The 24,547-nt window shown below is 42.6% G+C and overlaps 1 protein-coding gene across 3 annotated transcripts in view; it reads right to left on the reverse strand.

The window, feature by feature from the left end:
• MTUS1 (microtubule associated scaffold protein 1) overlaps positions 1 to 24,547 on the reverse strand; it is a 137,146-nt gene that overhangs the window by 50,545 nt on the left and 62,054 nt on the right. For all 3 annotated transcript variants that reach the window (XM_054720099.1, XM_054720098.1, XM_054720101.1), the window contains one exon: positions 17,512 to 17,673. In XM_054720099.1, the coding sequence (XP_054576074.1) occupies positions 17,512 to 17,673 (162 nt within the window). The remainder of the gene's footprint in view (positions 1 to 17,511; positions 17,674 to 24,547) is intronic.

Genomic DNA, 24,547 nt, shown 5'->3' on the forward strand with positions numbered 1-24,547 from the left:
GGGAAAAAAAATCTAACGAACTTTTGGTACCTAAGATGAAAAACACTGTAGTTACTGCTATAAAAATTAGGACTGAGTTTTAGGAAGTTCAGCAGAGCTTGTGTTAGGATGTCAAGTGGAAAAACAAAACCATGATTTAAAATACATATAGCAGGACTTCAACTTTAAACAAAAATAATAAAGAATATTAAAGCAAATATACCAAAATGTTGGCAATGCCCTGGAAGTTGGAGTGGGCGTGGTTTTTATTTTCTTGGCCATATGTTTCTGTGTTTCCCCATTATTTTTAACAAGCATCAGAGGCAGAAAAAGAAACTTTTAAAAAAGTGTGACAAAATAGCTTTATGAAAAGCCTATGAAATAAGCTGAGTCTCAGTTAATGACACAAATAAAGAAAAACCAAGAAAACATTTTGTAAGTCTTTAGTAAGGCTTCAGAAACAAAAGAAGATATTCTAGGGGTGCTATAAGCATTTGGCAGGTCAGTGTGTTATGATATCACAGTACATTCAAAGCAGAATCACAGACTCCACTGCAGTCAGAGAGAGAGAGAGGGAGAGAGAGAGAGAGATTAATCAGAGACTTGACTGTAGAAAACAATGATGTTATGATTCTAGACATGATTCTGGCATGTGCTATGCAGGGATGCTTAGATGTGAAGAAGTGCATACAAATATTGTATGATTTTTTTTTGTCTGTTGTTAATGATCACGAAGAATCTGTAGCAAGTTGATATTTATATCAGAGATTCAAGCCTCTACGTCCAACCCATCTTCCCCAGAATTCTAACATGGAGTATCAATCTTAACCTTTATCTCCTTACTTTCCCTAAAAGAATGCTAATAGCTACATCTTCTTCATTTTTATGACTTCATAATCTTTATGGTCTTATGTTCTTATCTCTATTTCAATCGTAGAAAGTTCAACTCAAAGCCCTATTTTTTCCCATAGGTCCTATTCTTTAGTAGGAGGAAGAATGCCTAGAAGATATATTGTAAATAATGATTTAAAAAATAACACAAAACAATTAGAAAAAATTTCAACCCCCATCCACCCATAAGCTTGTAAGTTCTCCAATACCAGTACCATCGCCTTTTAGTTCTTTGGTCTCCCAACATAAGAGCAGTGACGTCTTACCCATGCACAGTGTTTGTTTTAAAAACAAATTTTAAAAACATGTGTTCATTGTAGATTTTTTTAATAATAAAAATTAAATTACATGCACATCACAGTGCTCTGCAACAAGTTTCTAAACTTAATGTAAGCTTAACAAACTTATTAAACTAAAAATTTCACTTATCTTTCATAGCATTAAATAATCCTCTATATTGTTATTTAATGGCTTAAAAATGTCATTGTCAATGAACGTAATTTAAATAGCATCTGTTATTTCTATCAGTCAGGTTGTTTCCCATTTTTCCCCCCTTTAAATAATTTTGAAAGCAATAAATACGGTAAGTCCATTATTTTCCTAGAATCAGTTCTGATCAATGGAATTCCTGGATAGAAAACTTTTGTCACCCAAGTGCCTCAGAAAGGCGGTTGTAATGTATACTCCCCTTAGTAGTATGTCTGAGGCACCTCACTCATTCACTAACAAGAGACAAGAACTGACAGCACATTATTTTAATTAGAATTTTGCAAACTTTTTTTCACACGTTTTGTAGCCCTCCATATTTCTTCTTTCATGTCGGTCCATTTATTTTTCTACTGTGGAGACGCCTTTATCTTGCTGACTTGACGAAGCCTCTATGGAGTAAGCCTGTAGCTTATGTTGTCCCGTTTTGTTGTTTGCTTTTAAATATTGTTTATAATGTTTTTAATTGAGATATAATTGACAGATAACATTATATGAGTTTCAAGTGTACAACACAATGATTCGATATTTGTATGTACTGTGAAATGATCACAATAAGTGTAGTTATAGCTAACACCCATCACCATGTTTATAATGTTTTTGACAGAGGAGAAGTCTAAAACTTTTGTTGACATAATTATTCATCTTTTCTTTTATACAGTTGTTCCTGGGAAGGTCTTTTCTATCCAAGTCTATATTCCTAGTGTAATTATCATTCTAATTTTTGGGGAAATTTTCAGTCACAGTAGAATACACAGGGTGGAGGAAAGGTAGGTTTACAGGTGTGAGTATACAAAACAGTTTATTCTTCTACTAGAGGCCCGGTGTATGAATTCATGCACAGGTGGGGTCCAGCCCACCCGCCCCAATTGGGGCAGATGGAGGGGATGGGCCACAGTGGTTGGCCGGCCAGCCCCGGCCCCTGGCCAAATTTCCAGTCAAATGGTCAAGGGGGACAATGTTCATATTAGTCTTTTATTATATAGGATTGTTATTTATTAATTATTGTATTCTTTTCCTTCCAAACAACTGTAAACCTCCTTTTGCTCTACCCTGTATTTATGTCGTATGTGAAGTAGACACTCAGCTCCTACCAAAAAAAAAAAAAAAAATAGCCTTTGTCCCAACAAGAATTTATTAAATAATCCATACATTTCCCTGATTTGAAACACCAAATTGAGTACAAATAAGGACATCTGCAGTATGAGAGGAGAATTATAATCATAAACCAACACTGAGTGACAGCCTCGTCCTTCCTCTCACCAGGGGAAACGCAGGCCACCCCCCTGTTACCTCATCAGAGCAGGTTTGCAACTTGCATCCATTTCCCCGCCCTCCTGTGCCACGTTTAGTAAATGGATTTGGAAGGAGCGGCGCATTTTCTCCTCTCCGGGGCAGACACCATGGCACCTGGGCCCGATGATCTCGTGTGAAATAACCTGCTGCTTCGGTTTCCCAAACAGTCTTAGCGTGCGGCAGAAGCAAGGTAATACTAGTTCGTGGCATGTGTGACAGCTTCCTGATGAAGAGTAAACTGAGTTTTATTTAGAGTCAGTGTTGGCTAGAGCTTATAACATCATAATCTTTAAATAAATTACACCAGCTAGTCTCCACGAGATGGCTCTTGACTTTCAGTGGGCTTTCTGCTTGCTTTCGGCATTTAAAACAATGCAACTTCCTGGAAAAGAACTCTGAAAGTAAGCCACTAGGATCGGAAGATCAATGGAGAGGGTTACCAACATCACCATCCCTAACAGAAGACACATTTGAGAGCTTTCTACACAACAATTCCCTGGGGTCGGAATTACTCCTACATAGGCAGTCCGTCCCCAAATGTTTTCCTATTCCCAAGTGAGAAAGTTGAGAGTTGGAGAGGCTTAGCAATTAGCTCAAGGTCAGAACAAAAGTAGAATGTGGCAAGACCAAGATTTAAACCAACACTCAATGCCTCTGAAGATAATTCTCTTTCTGCTTCTCTTCCTTGTCTTATGAGATAACAGGATTGTCTCTGCAATAATTGATTAAGGTTAAACTAAAACAACACCATACAAAATTTTCAATGGTTACATTAGCCAACAATTAAAAAAAAACAATACCCAATGCTGACCAGAGTATGGTGAAAGCAGCCTATTTTATGTTGTCATTCACGGTATGTGTGGGAAAGAAGCTTTTATTTATTTTTGGGGGGTGGGGCAAGACGCTTTTAGAAAGCAGTTTGGTTACCTGAGGGCAGGGACAAGTATGGAAATGTCTTGATTTATTTACATTACTTTTAAAAAATCTATCACAAAAAACTAACCCAAACTTTAAAAGTGATCATTGTAGAGATGCTCATCATAGAATCATTTTTATCTAACTTACCAGGAGCATTTGTTTTCTTTTTTCTTTTTTTTATATTTTTACTGATTTCAGAGAGAGGAAGGAAAAGGAAGAGAGAGAGACAAACGTGGATGATGAGAGAGAATCATCGACTGGCTGCCTCCTGCACGCCGACAACCAAAGCATGTGCCCTGGCCAGGAATCGAACCAGTGACCTCTTGGTTCATGGGTCGACGCCCAACCACTGAGTCAAACCAGTTAGGGCATAGAGTCATTTTTAAGTATGATAGGAGTGCCCCAAATATTCAAGAGTAGTTAAATTATGCTGCTTATGAAAGTGATTACTTAAGTGACAAAACAGTACTAAAATTATCTGAATTTTATTTAAACTCAAATTTTAAAAAATTAAATGGTGATTTCTAAATCTCTACATGCTAAACTTTTTAGACTTTAGCAAACTGCCATAATTAAAATTAAATTACTATTTTACCAAAACAAAAGGATATCAAGTTGGTCAACTTAATTTCCACCAGTTTGTTGCTTTTAAAATAAAAAGCCATAGTACAATTATTTAGAATTTAATCCTCAGAGGAACATGTTTGTATGTGGAGGCGATCTCTTCTATATCATCCAAAAGATGGCCATTTGCAAGCAGAATATGAAGGAAGTCAAGGTGACTTGTAGACACAGAATATGACAGTAGGGAACACCTTAGTGATCAGTCATTTCTATACAGAATATCTGCTACTGAAGAGGTTACATGATCCACTCAAAGTCACCAGCTGTTTGAACGCCACTTCTTAGCATCAAAGCTCTCCTTCCAAAAACCAACACACTGTGACTTTTCCTCAGCAGGCTCAGCATGATACAAGCAAGTCTTAAATCATGATAATGAACAACCAACTAGAAAAACCTGGAAAAGTCATGTTTCTGATTTTGGGGAAATACATGTTCATACCACAGTCTAGGTCAGTGGTCGGCAAACTGCGGCTCGCGAGCCGCGGTTTGACGCTCTGTTGACTAATGAGTTTGCCGACCACTGGGATAGGGGCTTAATCACAAGGAACAACAACAGCCTGTAGTTATTGGAACCGAGAGTCTAGGTCAGGGGTCGCCCCTACCCCAGTGGTCGGCAAACTCATCAGTCAACAGCGCGGCAAACTCATCAGTCAACAGCGCGGCAAACCGCGGCTCGGCTCGCGAGCCGCAGTTTGCCGACCACTGGGCTAGGTAAAATTGCAATGTTGACCCCTTAAAATACATCTTTTGTTTTTTCACTGAAATTAATTGTAGCATTGATTACTAATTGGAGACAGGCATTCTTGAACCCTATCATATATCCCATTTAACTTCAAGGGTTAAATGTTTTGCCAAACAAAACCACACCATAATTCATACTTCCCATTTCTTTTCTTAAACCTTCTTAGTTTATCGGGAGTTAATTTTCCATTCTGATAACCTTACCTGTAAAGGGTCCGTTATGTACTTTGGAAATAAGGCGGGCATAATGTCAGTCCAACACTGAGCCAAGGGAACATGCCTAGTGCAATACTTTTTCTCTCCAGTAGAAAGGAGCTATACATTGGGATTATGTATTATCCCCATCAGAAGAAACATCCCTTTTAATAGTTCATATGATCATAGTCTTGAGACATTCAGCCTGCCTTTCCCAGCTTCATATTTAATTCAGATTAAAACAGGCAGCTAAAACGATAATGTCTGAAAATGTGTGGCTGCTATAAATGGAAAGCATGGATTCCCCACTCACGTAAAACCTGTGAGATTCAAAAGCTCACAAATTCAATAGGGAAACATACTGGAGTGCCCTGTCCTGTAAAGTTATCAGTGGAATCACCAAGTTCTAATTATCTGAAAGCTGTCTTAGTATCGAAGTTGGACAGTTCTGAATTTTCAGTTACTGGTGTGTGTGTAGATTATGGGGCTTTATGATAAATAAAAACCACAGATTCCTGTCATCCCAGCAGGGTGTCAACTGATGCCCCGGAAATGTATTAAGTACTGGAACAGACGAGAACCTGCTGGCACGCTAAAGAATCTTTCCCAGTACGTTTGCCTGTTTTCTCTTCAATTCAGTTGAAAGGCAAAAGTGTTGATAAACATTCACTAGGTAATTACCATGAAGTTACCACATGATGCTGTACACCAAGCATGTCAAACTCAAAGGCTAACATGGGCCAAATAAACGAGGCATGCAGCCCGTGGGCCACGAGTTTGACATGCTTGCTATACACACATGTGCTCACACACGCTCTCACACACACACACACACACACACACACGATGCAGAGCAACAGACATTCACACAGCTCTGAGAGACTAACACCTTTCTGGAAAGTTATGTACTAACAAATACTAGGAATTTCAAGAAGATTCATCTAGCCCAGGCTGGTTTGGCTCAGTGGATAGAGTGTTGGCCCGTGGACCCCAGGGTCCCGGGTTCGATTCCGATCAAGGGCACGTACCTCGGTTACAAGCTACTCCCGGGCCCAGGGCCCTGGTCAGGGCTCCTGCAGGAGGCAACCAATCTGTGTGTTTCTCTCACATCGATATTTCTCTCTGTCCTTCCCTCTCTCTTCCACTCTCTCTAAAATCAATGGAAAAATCCTCCGGTGAGAATTTCAGAAAAGAGTTAAAAAGATTCATCTAATTTATGCATAGGGTTCAGCTCAGTTTTCCAATCTCCAATAAAAATCGGGAGACGATTTATGTGGCCATCTATGCTATGCAACAAGAGCACCCTCAGTGCAGGGAGGAGCACCCATGTGGCCGCGGACGAGGCAGAGTGTAGGCTGCCATCTGTGTCGATCATGCGCGAACAATACTGTGCACACTCCTTGGCTGCTACAGGATGAGACCTGCTTCCGCTCCTCCTCTGCTCCAGCAAGGAGCTGGGGACCCAAATCTGTCCTGGAACCAAGAAGCCCAAGTCCCAGTGCTAAACCATAAAAGAGATTCATGCCTAAGTAATAAAAACCATCCTCTATGTTATTTGTAAACCTTTCCTCTCTCACTCACACAGGAATCCTCTCTGAGATGAAAAAAAAAACACAAAAAACAAAAACTTCCCAGGCACTAAAAGAAATGCTAAAGAAAGGACTTTAGGATAGTAACCAGCTCTGCTTGGTCTGTGGTGGAACTCTGGTGAGTCCACTAGTTAGTTAGGCAAAGGGGCTCCTACACGATTAATATAAAGGGACCTACACTACTTCCAGGAGAAAATATCAGGGCAAAAGCAGGAGAGAAGAATCTAGTGAGCAATTACTACACTTTAAGTAGACTAGGTCAACGAGTTCAGGAAGGAGCATCTTCTCTATTTTGCTCCAGTCTCTCATTTTGCTTCTCTTTCTTCGCTGGAATTCTAAAGACAGTCTTAGCATATTAAGGGTCCGTGATACCAGAACAAAGAGCAAAGCAACAGTCATAACCTGTAACTTGTTCATTTTCTATCGGAACTAACATTTAAAACCATCATGGCAAAGCTTCAGGTAGATGACTCACTCTTATTTCTTCTTTTGCCCAACATTAACGGGAGCCCTGGACATCAAACAACTAAATAGCTTCCAGTCACACAGGACAGGTGGGCACACCATGTTTAGATGGGTTCTTCCTAAGCTGTGAATTTCCCCTCAGTCTTTATGGCCTCCCATTGGGTTGAAAAGGGAACCTAAATCCGCTGTAGCATCCTTAACCCTTTGCACTCGCTTGCTTTTTTCTCGATTCCTTTATTCTAATGCTAACCGTGTCGAGTCACACTCGACATCCGAGTGCAAAAGGTTAAGAATTGTATTTGCATGGGGGGGGCAGGGAAAGGAAAAAAGTAAGCAAGCCGGGACTTGTTTCTGCGTTCTGAACCCCAAATGAGGATGCCTTTTCACGTTCTGTTTTTGCTGAATGTGTGCTGGATCCACAATGAGGTCCTATGAGGCTGTGTTTCTCTGCTGTGCTATGGTGGAGTGGACTCTGTGGCTACTTTAGGACTCTAACCACCATCACCATCGCTTATTGCACCGTTTGGGGCAGGGAGAATCTACATTTTAAAACCTCATAAATGTCAAAAACATTAGAAGAAAGGTTTGAAAAATGGTACCAGCGTGTAGAGATAAAAGCATATAAAACGATTTCCAATTTCATCGAGTAGTAATTAAAACTAGACAAAGGAGCCCTGGCTCAGTGGCTCAGCTGGCTGGAGCGTCATCCTGTGCACCAAACAGTTGCGGGTTCAATCCCTGGTCGGGGCACATGTGGGAGACAACCAATTGATGTTTCTCTCTCAACCTTCCTCTCTCTCTAAAAAAATCAATAAAAACATATCCTTGGGTAAAGAGTAAAAACAAAACAAAAAAAGAAAGCAGCAGCTAGAAGCTAACTTAATTTTTTAAAATCGGTATTTCCTTTTTTTAACGTTTTAACAGCACTTATTATTTTTCTGATTATATATCTCATATATGTACATTAAAAATATTAGAAATGTAAATGTCAACTGATAAGTGTAGAAGAAATAATAAAATTAGAAAATCATCATTTGGCAACCGTTACAGAAATACTTGATTCAGACCAGGAAATATCAGTGGATGTTAACATTAGTGGATAATTCTGAGGACAAACATGATACATTACATATCAAATATTTCTAAAGATAGCAAAATATTACTCTACAAGACATTTGCTAATTAAAAACAGCAACTTTACAGTGGAGAAAACTGGCAAACACCTCCTTAACCAAATAATTAGAATTAAAGTCACCAGGAATGAGGCAAATTGAAATCATGTGATTCTTTTTTTTTTTTCCATAATTTTTTCATTCAATATTATTTTACATTAGTTGCAGGTATATAGCACAGTAATTAGATAATTACATAATTTATAAAGTGATCTCCCTAATAATTCAAGTACCCACCTGATACCACACATAGTTATTACAATATTATGGACTATATTGCCTATGTTGAACTGTACATCCCTCCGACTGCCAACTTGTACTTCTTAATCCGTTCACATTTTTCACCCAATCCTCTAACCACCACCGTTGTCTGGCAACCATCAGTCTGTTTTCTGTATCTGAGTCTGTTTCTGCTTGGTTTGTTCGTTTTTGTTCATTAGGTTCCACATATGAGTGAAATCAAATGGTATTTGTCTTTTTCTGTCTGACTTATTTTACTCAGCAAAATACCCCCTATATCCGTCCATGCTGTCGCAAATGGTAAGATTTCATTATTTTTTAGGGCCGAGTAATAATCTATTGTACATATATGTACCACAGCTTTTTTATCCACTTGTCTACTGATGGACACTTGGGTTACTTCTATATCTTGGCTGGTTGTAAATAATGCTGCAATGAACACAGGGGTGCATTTATCTTTAGAGATCATTCTAAATTCACACTTTCACTTTTGAGTCTCCGTAACTGAATAGCCTTTGCAAAAGTACACTGTCCAGAAACTTAGCTCCTACGAGGAATTTTGGCCGTAACGCTCTGTTCTTCCTAAGACATTATCATGTCATACAACATTCAAGAGGGTAAAGAGCACACAGTCCTTTTCTCCCCCTACCCAAGGGGGGAAATCCATGCAAAAATACTTGGAAAGTTTTATGGTTCTCTCTTCCCATAAACGTCAACCTTTTCATCCATCTCCCTTGTTAAACATTCAAACTACTGGCATGTTTACCGCCACGTGCTCCCTGAGCCAGAGGGAAAATCTGGAGATTCAAGTCACTCACCACCTGGTTTCCAGCTTAATTTCCCCGCCACCAACCCAGATGGGATTTTTTCCCCCCCACTGTTTCCAAATAATCTTTGATACCCAATTCTAAGCATCCAATTCTATGCTGATAGTCAACACTTAACCATCACAAATGTCTTTACCAATGTTGATCTTTCTACCGCACATTTCTAGGAAAAGGTTAGATGTGTGCCTTGTTTACTGATATCTTATAAATTTGAAACAGAAGCTATTCACTGGGCTAACCCATTCCGACTCTACCGCAGTGCTGACAGATGTCACCTTGGAATCCTGTAGAAACATGCTATTTTCTCCCCTGATCTATGTCAAGTCCCTCTACAGTGAGCCATCTGCTCGTTCTTCCTGTGCCCAGATAACGTTGGCAGTGTTAGGTCAAATCAACACAGAGCCTTCCCACCTACTGTCAGGTTTCTGTCCATTTCCTATTCTTCTTTCCAATTCTCTCCTTCCCCCAAATCTAGAGACCTGGTTTTCCCAAAATTGACAGGGAGCTCATGTAAGTGATAATCCTGAAGAGGCTACGACTATAAAATTCAATACAACTTCTTAAAGGATGGATGGGGAATAATTTCACAAATGTAAAACAACACAACCGAAGTTTCACAGAGCATATTTTATAGATTTCCGTACAAAATGGGAACTGGGTTTCAATGAGCATTTCAGCCTTTGCTAAATCAAAATACAAGGAAGGAAATAAATAATTTTATTAGAGTCTTAAACATGTATTACAACAATCTGGATTTTAGTCTTACTTTTTTTCTTTTTTTAATTAAATTTATTGGGGTGACATGGGTTAATAGGATCATATAGGTTTCAGGCATAGATGTCTATGATATAATATCTGTATATTGCATTGTGTGCCCACATAGTCTTACTTTTCTTGAAACATTTCTAAAATTATATTTAGCAGCAAATAAATCACCTATTCAGATTTTGAAACGTTGAACTGAGTTTACATACTGAATATAAATTCATATCGTCCTGAATTAACACTTTGCAATACTGAGCTTTAAAGCACAAAGACCTTTAAGTTTCCAAAGAACTCAATAAAAGGCTTTCTCACTACAGCACGAAACACATTTCTCCGGAGGAACAATCCCCGTGTCGCTTGGCTCTCTGTCACACAGAACAGGAGGTGTTCCCCTGAAAACAAGCTCACGGCCACTCTTCAGGTTCAACATTCTTATCCTGATCACTGGATCCAGCCCAGATCTATCAGCAACTTTGTTAACACGTGAGAGTCAAAATCCACATTTCAAGGACAACATTTCTGATCCAGATATAAACACACACACATGTTTATCCTTATATGTAACATACATACATATGCAGATACACACAAACACACACACTCTAAGACCACCTATTGTACACACTTCTCACCTTCCCTCTTCCCTACTTTACTAATGGGGGGACAAACTGTGCTGAGCTGCACATACTTTTATAGCCAACACTGACACATCTGACCCTCAAGTCTCTCAACACTATCCTTTAAGCTGGCCCACTGTTTTTTATTATGTTTTTTAATATATTTTATTGATTTTTTTACAGAGAGGAAGGGAGAGGGACAGAGAGCCAGAAACATCAATGAGAGAGAAACATCGACCAGCTGCCTCCTGCACACCCCCCTACCGAGGATGTGCCCGCAACCAATGTACATGCCCTGACCGGAATCGAACCCGGGACCTTTCAGTCCGCAGACCGACGCTCTATCCACTGAGCCAAACCGGTTTCGGCAAAGCTGGCCCACTGTTAATAAACCTCAACTTGAAGGGAGGTACTTCACCATGAGGCATGGTGCCATGTAAGTATTTCTCCTGCCCTCTGTCAGTCCTACCACGGCAGCTGATTGGTATCCGGGGGATATCTAAATTTTCTCTTGTCCAGTGTTATTATATCTGAATTATACATCCTTCAGCACCAAAAGTTCCAATATAATATGAGAAGCATAATAGTTTCAATGAATGGTGGAAACCTATATAATAAAAGGCTAATATGCAAGTCGACCAAATGGCAGAATGACTGGTTGCTATGATGCACACTGACCACCAGCGGGCAGATGATCAATGCAGGAGCTGCCCCCTGGTGGTCAGTGCATTCCCACAGGGGGAGCACCGCTCAACCAGAAGCTGGGCTCACAGCTGGTGAGCGCAACGGGAGTGGCCAGAGCCTCTCCCGCCTCCAAGGCAGCACTAAGGATGTCCAACTGCCACGGGTAGCGGGCCTAAGCCATCAGTCGGACACCCACTGAGGGCTCCCAGACTGCAAGAGGGCACAGGGACTGAGGGACCCCCCCACTCCCCAATGCACAGATCTCATGCACCAGGCCTCTAGTCTATAATAAGTGAGTTCTGGTCCTGACTTGGCCACTACCTGGCTGCCCTCAATCACTCCACCTCTCTATGCCTAATGAGTGGGACTGAATATCAGGTGTGGAAACAGTCAGTACTTAAGCTGCCATGGGCCCCGACTAACTGATCATGGTGCTCAGTCCCACTGAGACCAAACCCCTCCTCAGAATTCTCCTAAACACGGAGCTCCAGGGGCCCCGGCCATGACCATGCAATGACAGCTGGTCTGCAGAATCCCTGTGTGAAAGTCCACTTGTGCTCCCCTAGGACTTAGCCAGCTCTAGCATGCAGCTTAAAATTGGCCCTCTCCTGTTTCCATCCTTGGTCCTAGCTGTCTCAATTACGCCAGGATAATAGATTCTCTGGAATCCTTAGTGTTCATTTCCTCAAGGTCAAAATGTAGTTCAAGTGAAAAGGGAGAGAGGGATGGAGGGAGGGAGAAGGGAGGCAGAGAGGGGGATAAGGAAGGAGGAGAGATGAAGGGAGGGAAGGAGAGAGAGGGGCAAAGAGAGAGGGAGAGAGATGGCAGAGTCTAAGGAAAAAGTGGAGAGAGATTCTTGGAGAAGCCCAGGCAGAAGCGATGGCTTTCCTATGCGAGAAGGGCTTTTCACTGCTCCAGACTTTTATTTGTGAACTAACATTTCATGCTCCATTTTAGCATCTAGCAAACATTAGTATGGGTTTGCTTATTAAAGTATGTATAAACACACAGAGCCAACATTCTGTTCATTTCTTGAATTTTGGGGGGGAATCCGCTTAACACTCCCCACTGCGCCAGATCATCTGCTCACCTGGCTCGAAATCAAATCACTACTGAAGTCTAAGCTTTCAGATTCCAAAAGCAAAATTACCCCACTTTGTGATAGCAAGAATGTCTCATATATACCCTGGAAAATCATTAAAAGAACAAAAAACAAAATTAACAGCAGTCTGGATAATAGTATTTTCTTATTTAATAGTCCATTTAGACACAGATTAAGTATTAAGCATATTTGTAACATAGGACCAGAGTATACATATATACTAGAGGCCCTGTGCACAAATTCGTGCACCAGTGGGGTCCCTCGGCCTGGCCTGTGGGATCAGGCTGGAACTGGCTCTCCCCCATCTCGCAAGGGGTCCAGGATTGCGAGAGGGTGCAGGCCAGGCCGAGGGATCCCACTGATGCATGATTGGGGCTGGGAGGGACGCGGGAGGTTGGCCAGCCAGGGAGGGACCGTGGGAGGGCTCCAGGGCATATTCGATCCATCTCCTCAGTCCCGATCAGCCAGACCCCAGCAGCAAGCTAACCTACTGGTCAGAGTGTCTGCCCCCTGGTGGTCAGTGCATGTCATAGCGAGTGGTTGGCCAGTCGACCGTCTGCCCCCTGGTGGTCAGTGCACTTCATAGCGACTGGTTGACCAGTTGACCATCTGCCCCCTGGTGATCGGTGCACATCATAGTGAGCGGTTGAGCGGCCTTAGCATATCATTAGCATATTATGCTTTGATTGGTTGAATGGCCGATCAGACGACTGGACACTTACCATATTAGGCTTTTATTATATAGGATACAGCCTGTCTGCCAGCCCTTCCTCCCCCTTGGCAGACATCACTAGTCAAACACAGACTTTTGCTCAGAACCTGGAAGCAGCCTGAAAAACTGTCAACACTGTTCTCCAGCCGACTCTTTCCGACCGACCAGGGCTGGCCGTGAGCCACCTCCCACTTGTCACCCTGCCATGAGGAGGAGACAGCGGGTAAACCAGACCCCTGCTTCTCTCTGCCAGCTTCCTCGCTGCAACAACGGCAAGCACCTCCTTCCAAGCCATTAGGCTCGGTCGGTCGTATTGTAATGAAGAAAATACAAGTGCCTGGCCCTCCCCTCCCACTCGCCGGTGAGAACACTGAGGCTCAGAGAGGGAAACACTGTCCAGCATCACATCAGCTCCTAGGAGAATGAGGAGGAGCCTGAGTTCAATTAACCTTTTCTGCGCATCACACCGCCTGGGCCGGGGCTGGCCATGAAGGTGAAGGAAAAGGCTCCATTTCTTTCGTCAGCCTCCTCCTGTTCTCCTCTTCCCAAGAGAGTGAAAATAGCTTCGGTGTGCGTCTCTTATGTTTCCTCTCACCACCTGTCTCTCAAAAATAAACATGTCTTTTGTGGCCAAAATGGAAGGAGAGGGAAGCCCTTGGACTTCATATTGGCTAATGTGGTGAAATCAGACTCTCCAAAGACTCCCTTCTGCTTTGGCACCGTGGTCCTCCAGCCTCCCCTCTGTCAAGACCTGCAGAGATCGTTTATTTTTATTCAGTGATCTCAAAAACTGGACTACAGCCCGGCCGGCGTGGCTCAGTGGTTGAGTGTCGACCTATGAACCAGGAGGTCACGGTTCGATTCCGGTCAGGGCACATGCCTGGGTTGCAGGATTGATCCCCAGTAGGGGGCATGCAGGAGGCAGCCAATCATTGATTCTCTCTCATCATTGATGTTTCTCTCTCTCTCTCTCTCCCCCTTCCTCTCTGAAATCAGTAAAAAAAATATATATATATATATATATATATATATATATATGTATGTGTATATATATGTGTGTATGTGTGTGTGTGTGTATATATATATATAAAAAACTGGACCTTAGCTATCTGGTTCTTGAAGAGCTGAAGGCGTTTAATCTCTATAAATGACCACATCTGACCTAGAAGCTACCATGCAATGTTTTATGTTAATTTGCAAAAGGAAAATTTATATCATAACTTTAAATGTTTCTATGCTTAAAAGAACATAAAAAAACAAACCCTGCTAAAACGCTCAAGTAACAGAGCTTTACTATCTTAGCTATCTTGACTCAGCCGCTTTAAAACTTGGCAATGCTATTTCCATAGGATCTCAACGCAGCCAGAACCAGGGGCTAATTTTGCAGCAGCACCATGTGGTCTCAGTTCTTAAATGATGCCACTGACATGGTCACATCACAAAGAAACGAGCAGACAAAGCCGAGGAAGTGTTCTTTAAAGGGGTTCCCAGGCTCCACCCAACGTGAACGGAGCACTGATCAGTAGATGGCTTCCCAACACGACCCGTCCCCATCCGAACAGGAAAACCTCAGCTCCAAACGATTTAGGTCTTAAGGTAATCTTTAAAAAGTACACAGCTTTAACACTTTTAATATCACGAGTAATATAAAGATGTGTTTTCATTTTAATTCTACAAAAATATTTTCATAGTCATGCGACTATCAGCCACACACACACAAACTACTAGCTATTTAATTGGAAAGGAGACCACCAGACAACCTTTGAAAATGAAGTGATTTCGTGTGCCAAGAACATCGACGGTGCTGCTGGCTTATGTGGAGTCCGGAAACACACACCATATACAATAAAAATGGTTCCGTGTGGAATCATTGACAGCTTAAACTATGTCTGAGAAACACTGCAACTAACATAAATTACAAGTTACAAAAATAGCAGAAGATGCTAGATCGGTGCACTGCACAACATCGAGAGCATGCTTACAAAGAGAAGAATCAAACCAGAAATCACCGACGTACTTCTGTTCCCGGTGAGCGCGGCTAACAAAGGAGCCACACAAAGGCTGTAGGATCCCAGGACCAGCAGCGTCAGGAGAGTGGCATCGTAGTGCCCCTCTGAGCCGGCCGGCGGGGTGAGTGTCGAATTGATAAATACGTTGGAAGAAATATCCGTTTCTGTGCAACTGCGAAATCCTCCTGGTACAGTCATTTAAGTGGGTCAGAGCAAGCTCAGGCAGGAAACACTGCAGCCATGTTCGCTCCCACATCCTTCATGCTTGCGCTTAGTGAATTAGAATCCGGGGGGGAAGTATCTGTAAGCTCCCAGGCGCTACACAAAACAGATCGGACCAGCCAGCAAATCACGCTGAGAAAGAGGCTCATTGATCCGGACGCTAACTCTGCAACGGGGGAAGCTAGACAGGCTCGGTGGGTGGAGGGAAAAGCCCTTTGTTACAAGACAAAAAGGAGCAGACAAAGGCATGGTACAGCCTCCTCAGGAGTGTCAGGCCCGCCAGGGAACCGGGGGCCGTGTCAACATGGCTGTCCATGGAAAAGGCTGGGTGGTGACACTCCGGAGCGTCTGCTTCCAGTGTCACTGATTCCGGCGTCAGGGGTCCCCCGAGAGCAAGCTGCGGATGCTGCTGGTTTTGAACATTCGCGTTGCACACGGAGAAAGCGGCAAGCGAATCACCTTTCCCAATTCCTAATTCTCTGCTCCATGCAAATCCCTCTGATTTCATGCGACAACTTCAAGTGCAGACAGTAAGCGGAGGGGAACCCCGGTCCATGGTCAGTAGCCTGTTCTGGCATTCCTGGAGTTCTGGTATCAGCTCCTTCCCACCACGAGACTAGCCATTGCTGCTAAGTGAGCTCTCGGAAATGCGCTCATTCATTCAATGCCTCGTCCTCCACGTGCGCGTCAATTCTGTTCACACGCTGGCTGAGTGCCCTGGCCCGGTGACAACCTTGCTGAGCCTGAATTACCTTACATATATAATGAGTTGCAACAGAAATTATTTGAGAGGGGGGAAAAAAATGAAATAGTGTATGGTAACCCTGTAATACGCTCCATACCCAAAGGTTCGCTACCCATGACTCTGCTTTGTCCCCGGCCCCTCCCCAGAAAGAAGAAACCGATCCCTCCTTAAAGAACTCCCCTCCGCCCCACACCCCCGTACATCTGGTTTCATCTGCTTATTCTAGCTATCCATGTACATATCTTCTTTCTTCTCATCTCCTTTTAGAGAAGCGCCATTCTTTTATAACCTGTACCTCTCATTGCATCTATCATGACGCCTGCACACAGCCAGGCACACCTAAATTGTTCAAATTAACTACATTTGTGAGAAAATTTCCATGAGCAAAGAAGTACCAAGACCAAACACACCTTTTGAATGCAAAGGAACACTCAATTCATTCACCCTTTTTATACACAGGAAACAGAATTCACATTAGCAACATTAAAAATATTACGTAAAAGCAGACTTGAAATTCTAATATACTAGTCATCTGACACTGAACCTAGCATCCAAAGATTATAAAACAAACATCCACAAAATGTGATCTTTTACAAAATAAATGGAGCTGAAGTTTTCTTTTTCCTGGTTTCCAGCTGGGTTCCAATGGCCCCCTAGATTGCTTTCTTTCCTTAAACCAGTGATGGCGAACCTATGACACGCGTGTCAGCACTGACACGCGTAGCCATTTCTGATGACACGCGGCCGCTGAGACGGCCGCATGCCGAGGATGAAACATTTGCTGCTCCTGAGGATGAAACATTTGCGACATAATGTTTTTTCCTCCAAGTGACACACTACCTGAGTTATGCTCAGTTTTTTGGCGAAGTTTGACACACCAAGCTCAAAAGGTTGCCCATCACTGCTTTAAACAAACCAAAAAACACTATCGCTTCCAATGGCACACTTCAGAATCCCTATTTAAAAAAATACCAGGTCCCTTTAAACACCAATATTTCAATGTTTCATAGCACATTCATCCAAAGAGAAGGTTGTTGAAAGAACGTTTTTCCTGCCAAACTTTCAGAACAAAAAAAAAAAAAGGAAAAAAATTTGGGAGGAAGCAGCAGCAAGCATATGTTCTCATAAACCACAGAACCAAAGAGTCTAGTAATTATCTGCAGGGTACTGGTTCTTCATGTAACGGCCATTTCAACAACCCCCGAAGGATGACAGACGTATGACGGACTCACAATTGCTGCTGTAGGCGTTCAGATCACTGTGGGTGCTGGCGATGGAGGCGGGGCTCCCCGTCCGCCGGAGCACCGAGCTCTTCAAGGACCCGTTGGACTTCGGAAGCGGCCGAGGCAAATTCACCCAAGACGGCGGTGCGCTTTTCAGAGATGTAGGTTTTCCTTGAGGGGGGAAGGAAGAAAGAAGTTTCTACCGCTATTCATATATTTGAAAGTTTTCAGCTTATAAACGCAAATGCCTCACTGACAACGTAAAATGGATATTCCCAATCATGTCACTTCAGATGAAGTCTTCACCTAGACTTATTTATTGCTGATATATGAGAAGCAGGCAAGCAGGCTGGCTGTAACCAAGGAGCCTCGCGTCCTTAACTCGTGTGTTCTGTGATACAGTGGTAGGTCAGAAAGAGCCATGTGAGATAGAAGCTTGTGGCAAAGTTAAAACCAAAGAATAAACAAATTGATATGATTCCCCCCCATGCTGTTGACTGAAAAGTATACAAATGAGCCCATTCATGCACGAGGCTTCCATGTAAAACAAACAAACAAAAAACAGATGAAAAATTTACAACAACCAAACAGAAAGGGGGAAATAAATCCATCTGATGACGAAAAAAAAAAAACTTCACTTAGAAAATACCTACTGTCTAACACCAGGTGGTGCTATATTACTAGCAGTATTCTTTTCTCCTCTTAACTTTTCATCTTTACTCCTTATTTGCCAAACTTAAATGACCTCCACTCAAACTTCTCTTTCTTGCAGCAGAAGGGTTTCCATTTATCAACAAAATACACATGCCGCACATTCTCTGGCATCTTTGAAGTCACACTGTCTCACACTGTCTGAATGTGGGCATTTCCCAAGTTCAAGACTTCACTCGCGGCTTTCTTCCTATCCACCTCTCTTGCAGATTCTATTGTATTCACTTGACTCTAACCCTGCCCTGGATGAATGAATCCCAGATTCGCACCTGCAGCCCTAACCTCCTTCTGAACCCCAATGCCGCTCACATTTCCAATTCCTTGCTGAAGGATTCCATTTGGACAGATAACCTCCTACCTACTGATGCTAATTTAAGTCTAGTTTTCCTTCTTCCCCAAGCCTCAAAACACAGGAATCATTTCCCCTCCCTCTCCCAGTTTACCATATAATCTAGCACCAAGTCTCTCAATGCTAAAAGTATCACATACTGAAGAATGTCAAGAAAATGAAAAGACCTCAGATGAAATTGATAGCGTCACACATTACTGATGGTGCCGTAAGTGAGAAAAGAACTTTGTCTGAAAAGTCATGCTCATTGCTTGGTCCCAGTGCTTTCACCTGCCAAAATCTCATCTTAACAGAGAAAAAAGAGCTGACTCTCCTTAGGTCTGGCATCTAAAGTCACCCAAATTAAAGCTCTCCCTGCCTCCAGCCTCACCCCTGCACTGTTCTTTGTTATGGGCAACCAGCCTACTCTTCTCTGGACACCAGGATTTTACTATTCTAATCCACTAGGAACATCGTTTCTTTTCAAAACAGTCTTCTTCCTCCCCATCCAAGTCCTACAATCCTTACTAACCCCTGATATCTTGCCTAAACAACTGTATTAGGCACCATACGTCCTGTCCTTCTATCCTTCCCAACCCCACCACATGGACCTCCTGAACATGGGAACTATGGCCATGACCCAATTTAAAAAGCTCCATTATCTGCAGGATATTATTTTCAATCCTCTCAGTGAATATTTAATTCTAGAGGCATGAAGGGGTTGACTCATACCAACTTCTTCCCCCTTATGCTTTGCCATGCCTCCATGCTCATTTCTACCTCTCTGGCTCATTCTACTCTGTTCTTCTGCCCAAGACCATCTTTGTGAACGAAATGGCCTCCTTTCCGTCTAGTCCTCTATTTTGTCTGGTGCATACAAAGCCAACAGACGGTGCTTTTAAATCCTTGGCAGCCCCACCCCAGATCTGTGAATCACCATCTCCATCTTAACAAGATCCCCAGGTGATTCAAATACACATGAAGTGTGAGAAGCCCTGGGAAGAATCAGGGCCTCTTTGTGTGTGCAGTGGGCCACACCTCCCTTTATGTTGCTTCCATCACAGCTATTTACTATGTCTCTGGCCTAGTCTCCCTGAGAATGGGAGGAGTATCTTACTCCATTCTGTCCCTCAGGGCCCAGCAAAGTGGAGAGCATAGAGTGAGACTTAATATATGTTTGTTGAATTCATTAATTTTTCTTTTCAGGCCAAGAGTTAGGTATGGGAAATAGGGACAGGTAGGTAAAGGGTACAAACGTTCAGTTATTGATTAATGTCTGAGGTGCTGATGTAAAACATGGTGACTAAGGCTGATAACACCTAAGATGGATGATTGAAATTTGCTATAGCTAAGAGCTGGAAACAGCCCAAGTGCCCATCAGTAGATGAGTATACAAAAAAGCTGTGGTACATTTACACCATGAATACTATGCAGCTGGGGGAAAAAAGAAGGATCGCTTACCTTTTAAGACAGCATGGAGGGACCTGGAGAGTATTATGCTAAGCAAAATAACCCAGTCAGAGAAAGACAAGTATCAAATGATCTCACTCATATGTGGAATCTAATGAACAAAATAAACGATGAACAAAATAGATCCAGAGACATAGAAGCAGAGAACTGTCAAATCTCAGAAGGAAGGTTGGGTGGGGGAGAGATTAACCAGGAACTTACATGCACATATGCACAGTCCATGTACACAGACAATTGTGTGGTGAAGGCCTGGGAGGGGTGAGTATGGGGTGGAGGGGGTCATTGGGAAAACAGAGGAGACATGTGTACCACTTTCCACAATAAAGATAAATTTTAAAAAATTGCTAAGAGAGGGTAGCTCAGTAGCTCAGTTGGTAAGAGCATCCTCTGGATGTACCAAGGTTGCGGGTTTGATCCCCAACCATGCCACATAGAGGAGTCACAGGAATCAAGCAATGAGTGCAGGAGGGGTGGAGCAACAGCAACAGGCTGACCTTTCTTCCCTCCTTCTATATGCCTCCCTTCTCACTACTGCATTTGACTAGCCAAAAAAAAAAAAAAAAAATTGCTAAGAGAGCAGAACTTCAATGTTCTCACACACACAAAAAAAAATAAATATATGAGGTGGATGTGTTAATTAATTTGATGGTGGGAACCCTTCCATAATGTATACATACATACAATCACCACAATGTACACTTTACATATCTTACAACTTTATCAATTATACCTCAATCAGGCATTTATAATTATAAATGTAGAATTATAATGGTGATAGTAATAAAACTATTAAAATTTCCTTTAAAGGCAAGAGTAGATAAATTTTGGTAATCTCATCATCTACACTGAAGCATTAAACACTTAACCAAATTTATTTGTCCTTTGTTAATAGACTACAGCCTGTTAGCTAAATAAAAGGAGACATTTTTCTTTACATTGCTTATGATGATTAGCAAGTAATAGATATTCAAATGTCCATTTGATTTTTAAATTTACAGTTTGCCACAAGTTTTACTTGATTTTAGAGGTATAGAAAAAGTTTTTTAGAATATAAATTCATCAAATTGCTGCCCTTTAAGCAAAATAATTCTGATGAGTCATATCATCGAAACCAATGAACAAGGTTGGGCAAGCTACATATGAAAGCTTCTGGGCCGCAGCCACATGCAATCAAGACTCAACAGGTTTAGAAAATCAACTTATTTTTCAGAAAGGAATGTTTCACAGCATTGTTCCTGAAGGACTGAGGTTTACATACATTCCTCAGTGTGCCTTGGAGTTACTACAGACCTGTACCCTGATTCCAACACACAGCCTGGCATCAGAAGCAAGCTTACTCCGCAGTTATCATTCCTCTGACCTGCCCTACTCCCTTTTTAAAGAACATATATATTTTATTGATTTCAGAGAGGAAGAGAGAGAGAGAGAGAGGATGATGAGAACCATTGATTGGCTGCCTCCCTGCATGCTCACCCCCCCCTCCACTGGGATTGACCCTGCAACCCGGGCATGTGGCCTGACCAGGAATCAAACCGTGAACTCCTGGTTCATAGGTCGATGCGCAGCCACTGAGTCATGCCAGCCAGACTGCACTACCCCATTTTTACAAGTCACACTGTCACCCCCACCAGCACCACCCGCACCACCCCCTCCACCTAATGGCAAATTTGCAGTCCTAGCCAAAGTCTCACCCATTCTACTAGTACATACTCTTGACTGCTGGGCACTGAGGGTACTGAACCAAGCCTACTTCACCAAAGGACTAGCTCCCTTGAAACTCAGAATAACCCTGACAGTGCATTAACTATCCCCCGTTGGTAGATGAGAAAACTCCTTAGGCACTTAAATGGCTTAGTTGGGTCACATACCTGAGGCCTAGAGTACAAGCCACTTACCACCAACCTAACATTCCCTCTATGCAGCCACAGAACAGAGGCATCACGGTTAAGGGAAGAAGTGTCGGGCGTGGAGGCCAGTGTGAGCTCCTCCTCCCTCTAGAAGGGTGTGCCTAGACTGCAACGGTAAAGACACCACGATACAACAAGGTGTGTGACTGTTTCCCCAACAGGCCTAATGTCTGCCTAATGGCCAAGGTGGTCTCAAGGGCCTGTAAGCAGACTTCACATAAAGCAGCAGTAAAACACAGTCATCACGAGCAGTATAGGCAACATGTCAATACTGGGCTGAGAGGCTGTGAGTAACCTGAGCACCAGGTTCTTAAACGATGAAGTCAACACAGGACTGCTCTGACAGGCAGCCCCAAAAAGGCGACGTTCATCAGTTTACTCCACATTATGTTATTCATCCCAGATGTGAACCATAAAGATTAAGATCTACCTGTAGAGATATTACTGACCTTAGAGGTTTATTTTAAGTTCATGCCTTTAGCATAAACTTATAGAGAGAGAACTGGTTTTGATTCTATTATTATAATCATCTCTTGTCTGGGGAAAATATGGAAGGAATAACATTTGCTCTGTGCCTTATGTCAAGCGTGTCAAGCTCGCGGGCCGCATGCGGCCCACAAGGAATATTTTTGCGGCCCAGCCAATAGAAGGGTACGTAAGAGACATTTTAATAAAAATTCCATAATTTTTACAATATCCTGTCATACATAATTATTAATAACTAGAGGCCCGGTGCACGAAATTTGTGCACAGGGGGTGGGTTCCTCAGCCCGACCTGCACCCTCTCCAATCTGGGGGGCCTCAAGGGAGCCCTTTCCAATCCGGGAGCCCTGATAGCTTAGGCCCACTCCCCGTGGTTCTCTGCTCTCTGCGGGGCCTGGCCGCTCCGAGCCCGCTGCCCAGAGGCTCTCCGTGGCGGGGGGTGGGATACTTGCCTCGTTGTGGGCTTGATTCCCCAGTTGGGGGCATGCAGGAGGTAGCCGACCAGTGATTCTCTCTCACCAGTGATGCTCTGTCTCTCTCTCCCGCTCCCTTCCTCTCAGAAATCAATGAAAATATATTAAATTTTAAAAAGAAAAAAGAAGAATGAATAAAACAAAGCGAAAAACAGCCATTCGCTGGATCATTGTCCCAACTCCTTGAGATTCTGCTTCCCGGCAAGTGTGGACAGTTTGGCTCAAGTAAACTCATAAAAGTTCTCTACAGGTTTGAGTGATTTTACGTGAACACGACATATACACCTGCTGGTTTCTGAGGGCGAGGCAACAGAATCAGTCCATGAGGTCTGCTGTGAAACTGTAGAGGAGTCTGTTTTTGCTGTCAAAAGCCAGGTCACCCTTAGAAAGAGTATAGAAAACCGGAAATGGGATTTACAAAGAGAAAACAGACAGAAGCGAACAGAGGGATGCTCCCGCACTCTTTTCCACCCAGACAGGTCCGTTTCTCAAACATCCTCCCTCCCTGAAGGTGGTGAGCTGCGGCCTAAAGGTGGGGGGAGTCAGAGAAGCCCGAGCGAGGTCCTAGGCAGCTCCGGAGAGCTTTCTGCATTTGAATGAAGCCTTGGAGTGAGATCCATTGGAATGAATCGCCCTGACCTCCTCTCCTCCCGCTTGCTCCCTACCCCACCCCCTACCCCCAAGCCTAGGATCTGTCTGCTCCCAGCTGCCTCCCCCGAACATGCATGCCAGGTGCAGGTGGATCCCAGAGAGTGGGCACTGCTCCCCACAGCAGTGCCCAGCTCCAGAGGGTGCCTTTGAGTTTGACATGCTTGCCTTAGGTGGTAACACAGAGTCTACTGGATTTGAAATATGCCTTCATCAAACAAGCAATTTACTAGGACAACCAACTTGGAAAACCTAATTAATTGCACAGCACTCATCCGAAATGTAATCATTAAGGAATGCCTTGCAATACTAAAAATCCAAAAGAAAGTTTTATTAAGTGAAAAAAAAGGATACTGTTATGTATAAACTTAAAAAACAGGATAGTATTATCTATACATTGAAAAGTTACAGAAGGATATACCAGAATTTTATGAGACTGTTATGGGATGCAGTCCAGGGGGACAGGGAAGAAAAGAGTAGAAAAAAGCAGGAATGGGGAATGTTCCCTCCATACTTCACGAACTGACATATTCCTCCGCGTGAGTTTTCTTACTACAATCAGCATATTTTTATAACAAAAACTAATAAATATTACTAAAGTCAAATATTTAATTAGATAAAAGATGCTTGAGACAAAACAAAAAAAAACAAGAATGCATAAAATGAATAAATACTTAATGCAAGTAGATTCTATACTTATTCCTACACATCGGTAAGCCTTATGTATTCTTTAATTCTTTTAATTTTGCTAAGAAAAACAAACTAAAGAAACCAGCACCTTAAATTGATGTTTTTATATGGCTGTGATGGAAAATTCTTTATGATGCCATAATGGTGTGTTTCCTGGGACTAGAAATGAAAGCTAAAGAATGAACTTCTGAATGGTGCTCCTTTGTTCTGACACTTACAAATGACTCATTCTCTGGGAGAAAGCTCCCAGGACCTGCACAGGTTCGCACTGTAATCGCTCAGCTCCATTGGGCCTCCTCCATTCTTTAAGGAAAGGCCTGGGAAAGAAGGTGGGT

Source organism: Eptesicus fuscus, chromosome 8, assembly GCF_027574615.1.
Source record: "Eptesicus fuscus isolate TK198812 chromosome 8, DD_ASM_mEF_20220401, whole genome shotgun sequence".
Classification (NCBI taxonomy): domain Eukaryota; kingdom Metazoa; phylum Chordata; class Mammalia; order Chiroptera; family Vespertilionidae; genus Eptesicus; species Eptesicus fuscus.